This window comes from Triticum urartu, chromosome 2A (genome assembly GCF_056163025.1).
Source record: "Triticum urartu cultivar PI428250 chromosome 2A, HENAU_Tu73, whole genome shotgun sequence".
Classification (NCBI taxonomy): domain Eukaryota; kingdom Viridiplantae; phylum Streptophyta; class Magnoliopsida; order Poales; family Poaceae; genus Triticum; species Triticum urartu.
In genome coordinates this window covers 371048788-371056147 of record NC_141874.1, presented here as the reverse complement: position 1 = coordinate 371056147, position 7360 = coordinate 371048788, and the positions used below count along the sequence as shown (strand labels likewise).

Genomic DNA, 7360 nt, shown 5'->3' with positions numbered 1-7360 from the left:
CTTTCAAAGGACGCACACCTTGACATGTTTTTGAAGGAGTTCAAAATAGATCAGTCAAAGAAGGGGTTCTTACCTGAGTTGTAAGGTGTGAAGTTGAGTAAGACTCGAAGATTGACCACGGCAGAAGAAAGAGGAAGGACGAAGGTCGTCACCTATGCTTTTGTCATAGGCTCTATACAGTATGCCATGCTGAGTACCGCACCTGATGTGTGCCTTGCCACATGTCTGGCAAGGAGGTACAAAGGTGATCTAGGAGTGGATCACCGGATAGCGGTCAAAAATTATCCTTAGAGGAATAAGGAAACGTTTCTCGGTTATGGAGGTGATGAAGAGTTTGACGTAAAGAGTTACGTCGATGCAAGCTTAACACCTATCCGGATAGCTCTGAGTAGAGATACCGGATACGTATAATGGAGCAACAATTTGGAATAGCTCCAAGTGGAACGTGGTAGCAGCATCTACGATATAAAGTTTTGCGAAATACATAGGGATATGAATATGGCAAGACCCGTCGACTACAACCTCTCTCACAAGCATAACATGATCAAACCCAGAACTCTTTGAGTGTTTATCACATAGTGATGTGAACTGGATCACTGAGTCTAGTAGACTCTTGGATGTTGGTCACATGGCGATGTGACCTGTGAGTGTTAATCACATGGCAATGTGAACTAGATTATTGACTCTAGTGCAAGTGGGAGACTGTTGGAAATATGCCCTAGAGGCAATAATAAATTGGTTATTATTATATTTCCTTGTTCATGATAATCGTTTATTATCCATGCTAGAATTGTATTGACAGGAAACTCAGATACATGTGTGGATACATAGACAACACCATGTTCCTAGTAAGCCTCTAGTTGACTAGCTCGTTGATCAATAGATGGTTACGGTTTCCTGACCATGGACATTGGATGTCGTTGATAATGGGATCACATCATTAGGAGAATGATGTGATGGACAAGACCCAATCCTAAGCCTAGCACAAAGATCGTGTAGTTCGTATGCTAAAGCTTTTCTAATGTCAAGTATCATTTCCTTAGACCATGAGATTGTGCAACTCCCTGATACCGTAGGAGTGCTTTGGGTGTGCCAAACGTCACAATGTAACTGGGTGGCTATAAAGGTACACTACAGGTATCTCCGAAAGTGTCTGTTGGGTTGGCACGAATCAAGACTGGGATTTGTCACTCCGTGTGACGGAGAGGTATCTCTGGGCCCACTCGGTAGGACATCATCATAATGTGCACAATGTGACCAAGGAGTTGATCACGGGATGATGTGTTACGGAACGAGTAAAGAGGCTTGCCGGTAACGAGATTGAACAAGGTATCGGATACCGACGATCGAATCTCGGGCAAGTACAATACCGCTGGACAAAGGGAATTGTATACGGGATTGATTGAATCCTCGACATCGTGGTTCATCCGATGAGATCATCGTGGAACATGTGGGATCCAACATGGGTATCCAGATCCCGCTGTTGGTTATTGGCCGGAGAGTTGTCTCGGCCATGTCTGCATGGTTCCCGAAACCGTAGGGTCTACACACTTAAGGTTCGGTGACACTAGAGTTGTTATGGGAAATAGTATGTGGTTACCGAAGGTTGTTCGGAGTCCCAGATGAGATCCCGGACATGACGAGGAGCTCCGGAATGATCCGGATGTGAAGATCGGTATATTGGACGAAGGGTATTGGAGTCTGGAATTGTTCCGGGGGTACCAGGTGATGACCAGCGTGTCCGAAAGGGGTTTCGGAGGCCCCGACAAGCGTTGGGGGGCCTTATGGGCCAAGGGGAGAGGGCACATCAGTCCACTAAGGGGCTGAGCGCCCCTCCCACACCATCTCACGTAACCAGGAGAGGTGGGGGCGCCACCCCTAGGGCAGCCGCCCCTCCCGGCTTGGGGGGCAAGTTTCCTAGGGGGTGGGGGCGCCCAAACCCATCTAGGGTTTCCCCTGTGGCCGCCGCCCCTCCCCTAGGGAATCCTAGGGCGCCTCCCCCTCCTCCCTTCCCCCTATATATAGTGAGGGAGAGAGAGGGCTGCCACACCCTTAAACCTGGCGCAGCCCTCCCTCCTCCTACACCTCCTCCTCCTCCATAGTGCTTGGCGAAGCCCTGCTGGAGAACCACGAGCTCCATTGCCACCATGCCGTCATGCTGCTGGAGTTCTCCCTCAACTTCTCCTCTCCCCTTGCTGGATCAAGAAGGAGGAGACGTCTCCCAACCGTACGTGTGTTGAACTCGGAGGTGTCGTCCGTTCGGCGCTAGGATCATCAGTGATTTGGATCACGACGAGTACGACTCCATCAACCCCGTTCACTTGAACGCTTCCGCTTAGCGATCTAGAAGGGTATGTAGATGCACTCTCATTCCCCTCGTTGCTAGATTACTCCATAGATTGATCTTGGTGATGCGTAGAAAATTTTGAATTTCTGCTACGATCCCCAACAAGACATACATCAAGTGTTCTCAAATCCTTAAAGACTCAACCCGATAAGATAACTTCAAAGGGAAAACTCAATCCATTACAAGAGAGTAGAGGGGGAGAAACATCATAAGATCCAACTATAATAGCAAAGTTCACGATACATCAAGATCGTACCACCTCAAGAACACGAGAGAGAGAGAGAGAGAGATCAAACACATAGCTACTGGTACATACCCTCAGCCCCGAGGGTGAACTACTCCCTCCTCGTCATGGAGAGCGCCGGGATGATGAAGATGGCCGCCAGAGAGGGATTCCCCCCTCCGGCAGGGTGCCGGAACGGGTCTAGATTGGTTTTCGGTGGCTACGGATGCTTCTGGCGGCGGAACTCCCGATCTATTGTTCTCCCGGATGTTTTTAGGGTATATTGGTATATATAGGCGAAAGAAGTCAGTTAGGCGAGCCACGAGGGGCCCACGAGGGTGGGGGGCACTCCCAAGGGGGTAGGGCGTGCCTCCCTGCCTCATGGCTTCCTTGAAGCTTCCCTGACGTCTACTCCAAGTCACCTGGATTGCTTCCGTTCTAAAAATAACTCTCCCGAAGGTTTCATTCTGTTTGGACTCCATTTGATATTCCTTTTCTTCAAAACACTGAAATAGGCAATAAAACAACATTTTGGGCTGGGCCTCTGGTTAATAGGTTAGTCCCGAAAATAATATAAAAGTGTATAATAAAGCCCATAAACATCCAAAACGGGTAATATAATAGCATGGAACAATAAAAAATTATAGATACATTGGAGACGTATCAGTCATGCAATGAACGACACTGTAACACATTCACCCGAAGAAAAGTACTCCCTCTGTAAACTAATATAATAGCATGCTCTTATATTAGTTTACAGAGGAAGTACTATTCTACTACCACGACCATCCATTCTACTACAGGGGAGTTAATATTATCACAGCAAAACTAACAAACAAGAGGCAAGTCTGAGTGAAAAGAACAAGGTACTACATCAGCCTTGAAAAAAGGATAGCAATAAGACAACGATATAAAGGAAACAAACAAGAGGCAAGTCCGAGTGAAAAACGAGGTACTGCATCAGCCTTTAAAAAAGGATAGCAATAAGACAATGATATAAAGGAAGAGCTCAACATTTTACTAACAATAGTCAATGCTTGCAGACACTGGTACTGCAAGGTTAAATGGATCTATCTTTCCAAATGTTTAACCCTATCAAAAACTCTACAATGGCTTAAATAATGTCAGCACCATCCATTACAAAGAAAGTGGATTACTTGCAGTAACACTAATCCTGCAAGCTGAAAGAGACGTGCAAACCGAAGCCTAACTCAGTCAAGTTGGGGACAGGTGGCAATCCCTTGTTCGATAAATAATGCCATGAGCAGACATTTAGATTGTGGGCAAGCATAAACGAAAAAAATCCAACATGGATAATAAATCTAACAGCGATGGTGGGTGTCATCCTTGCCTTGGCTAGTTAAAACTAAGAGCAGTGGAGCAAATATGTGTAGTACGCAGAAAAACATGGGTGCAGCTGTTGGGTTGCAACATGAAAGAGCCAGGTTTATTACTCCTAAAAAATACTTAACAAACACAACAAATTATTATCAAAGGAATGACAACAAATCTAAGGGTTTATTTTTGGCAAAATACCCAAGGTTGAGAAATGCAAAAATGTCGATCTACTGTAGTTGTTTAGCCATCACTACACTAACGTACATGTGTTCAAGAGAGTTGTTCGATCAAAAGAATTGAAGAAATATAAATGAAAGTGAAATGTTTCATTCTATTCAGAAGTATAGTCCAATCTATATCAGACTTCTAATGAAATGCATAAGTCCATCTGACTACACGACAACAACTACTTCAGACATTGGCTGGAGAAATGCTCATCTTTTTTATTCTTCAACGACGTAAAAAGAAATGACTACACAACACCAACAACAGTAGACTCTCACCCAACTAATATACTAGAACTAGATCAACCAAGATCAGTTTTAAGAAGCTCGGTTTAAGATACTTCAACGACGTAAAATCTCAGTAGCATCTCCCTGTAACATCATATGCTCAGCTCACAAATGATTCACATCCAACTCCTCTACATTATATCACACCAACACACAGAGTTGCATCTCTAGATGAGGAATAAAAACACATTGATGGCATGCTAGTCATCAGTTTTAAATAGCTCGATTTTAGATCATCAAAGACCGAAAAGGCCGCAGCCGTCTAAATGTTTCACATCCTTTGCTCAGTACGACATCATCATCGTCACAGAAATTCCCTAAACAGTCAGGTATCCAAAAAAACATAGCGACCCACATCACCGACGAGCTACTGTGAGCATGTAAAGGACTAGATTCTATGTAGAGCTACCAAGCAAATGGGATCGAGTGGAAGGGAAAATAGAGGGAGGTGGCTACCTTCTCCATATGGGGACTTCCTGGTGGTGATGTTGAGCACCTTGGTGGCCATCCTGACGGAGCCCTTGACCTTGAGCTTCTTCTCCTTGGCGCCCTACACCAGATCCGAGGACACTGTTCAACACATGCATGCACAAACGCATCAGATCGGAGACGCACAAATCCAGCCAGATCTTCGGTCTCCTCAATGGAAGAGTCTCCCATCTGCCAAGAAAAGTTGTCATAGTTCAGTTCACTCCAATCAAGTGATGTGTGAGGAGTAGAGAAAGACTATTGTATTGAATAAGTAATTGTTGGGCTAGACTAGAACAAGGCAATGGAGGGTTGACAAATTATAGAAGAAAGCAGCAGAATCCTTGGCTGTAAGGTAGCACTGTAGCCATCTATGGCAAGGTAGCAGAAATCAATAGAAGCAGTTTGGTTCTCTTTAATTATTGTGTTCATCGATAACATGAAGAAACTTTAGCATAATAAAATGTATAAATGTATAAATTATGTTCATCTTTAGCAAAAGACAGCTCGACTGATAGATTCTTAAGAGCACGGTCAAACCCTTTAATACTCCAATTATTTTTAGAACCTATAACTCGACATTCCATACATATAGCACCCAGGGATTAGTAGGAAGAAAATAACTGCAAAAGGCAAGTTTAAAAGAGTGCTCTAGCAAGAAGGTTCAGTTCCTGAAGCTATGCCAAGACGTTCATCCAACACCATAATAAATACAGTATATGCAAATGTACCAAACACAAAGAATCACAGAGAAAAACATGTCATGATTATGCCTTAGGAATGTGCAAATCCTATTTCCTCCTCTTAGAGCCTACATGGATAGGACCCTAGGACTGCAGTCTGTAGGATGGAAAGGTAATTTAGGTCATGGTCAACAAAACCCACCTTGATGAGTGAATAAATCCATACAAGCAGGGTCAAACCATAGAAGAATTTGATAAAAAGATTTTTATAGAACCTATAACTAGAATTACAGAATGAATTAACTTAGAAATAAAATATAACAAGAGATTCCATGATTCATTCATGCTAGACCAAAGTAAATGCAAGCTTTCCAAACAGGCCACCACTCAAAGTCAGATCCAGAGCGGCCAAGAAAATGCATTAGCAGCCAATTTAGCGGATATAATCGCAGCAGTAGACATACCGCTGACCAATCGGAAACATTTGCTTGGTGTAGCAGTAACCAAAAAGCACGCCAACAGAGCATAACTCGGCCAAACCAACGCTGCACCTGCTCCCCAATCTCCCACATCAAGCTCTAATTGCATCTGCTCGACTCGCCAAATCACGAATGTAGTAAGAGACTAAAAATAGCAGAATCTGCAGTAGCACCCCCAAATCCTCCCGCCCTGGGTAGAGGCAGAGGCAAAGCATGGCCCGGGAGAAAAGATTCATGGGAGGCGATTGTTGTACAGGGAGCGGGGGTGGGGTTGGGGTTGGTTGGTTACCGAGGAGGAGGGAGCGCAAGTCAGCGAAGTCGTGGTAGTCGTCGTCCTGCGGGATGGCAGGCATGATGAGCATGAGCACCATGAAGAGCTCTTTGGGGAGTTCGTTTTGCCAACACGACATAGATCTAGAGCGGCGAGAGATGGGAAGTGGCGTGGGTGACCTGGATCCTCGTGGGCAGCGGCGATGGGGAGAGGATCGGCCACTTCGAAGTTGGCTGCTGTTGTCGAGGATGAGCAGATTCGTAGGCGTTGCTGTCGGAGAGGAGGGGATCCGGCAGCGGCCTCGTGGGAGAGGAGCGGATCCTACGGTGGAAAGAAGGGGATCCAGCTACGACCTTGTCGGGGAGGAGCATCTCACACGTGCTATCACCACCGCCACGAGGTCGAGCAGGAGATCGACGATGAGGTCCACCCCACCACCGAAACCCTAGCAAGTGGAAGTGATGTCGGCGACCACATGATACGGGGTAAATCAAATCGATGCGGTGGATAATAAAGAGCATAGCGAGAGGAAGCTGTGGGTGGGCTGGGCACCATCGAATGGTGCCAGAATTGGGCGACATCGGGCGCCATAGGTGGCGATGATGAGTGGTGCAGGGGAGAGGGCGAGACGAGCGAGAGAGGGGAAAGTTTCAGAGAGGGTGGGCGGGTTGGTGGGAGAGGGACGAGAGGTGAGAGGTGAGCGAGAGACGCTGGACCGAGGGACTAAGGGAGAGTGTGGACGGCTCAAATCAACTACAGGGGGTGATCCGTGGGCTACTTCCTGATTGGTACAAAACATGAGGTACTTATTAAAATTATCTCTTTGTGCTAAAAACAGGGGGTTTGTGAAGCAGCTACCAAAATTATTTTGCAAAATGGCATCACTAAAATTTTCACTTAATTTAGACCACATTTTATGGATGATCACCAATTTGTATGCATTTCCGATCCTTCTAGATATTTTTGGTCATTTAAACAGATTTCTGCCGATTCGGCAGGAAGCAGGTCAAATTTGAACTACAAGTGCCTCATACTTTGC

At 45.6% G+C, this 7360-nt stretch overlaps 1 protein-coding gene and 1 non-coding gene across 2 annotated transcripts; both read right to left on the bottom strand.

Moving 5' to 3' along the window:
• Window positions 1–4439: 4439 nt before the first annotated feature.
• On the bottom strand, window positions 4440–4522 carry LOC125541818 (small nucleolar RNA SNORD36). Its single transcript, XR_007297666.1, has one exon. It is a non-coding gene; the product is annotated as a small nucleolar RNA SNORD36 (small nucleolar RNA).
• Window positions 4523–5060: 538 nt separating this feature from the next.
• LOC147985145 (uncharacterized) lies at window positions 5061–6902 on the bottom strand. Its single transcript, XM_087539845.1, has 3 exons — window positions 6501–6902; window positions 6340–6385; window positions 5061–5080 (listed from the first exon to the last, which is right to left on the bottom strand). The coding sequence occupies exons 1-3, from the start codon at window positions 6900–6902 to the stop codon at window positions 5061–5063; spliced, it is 468 nt and encodes a 155-aa protein (XP_087395971.1).
• Window positions 6903–7360: the final 458 nt, after the last annotated feature.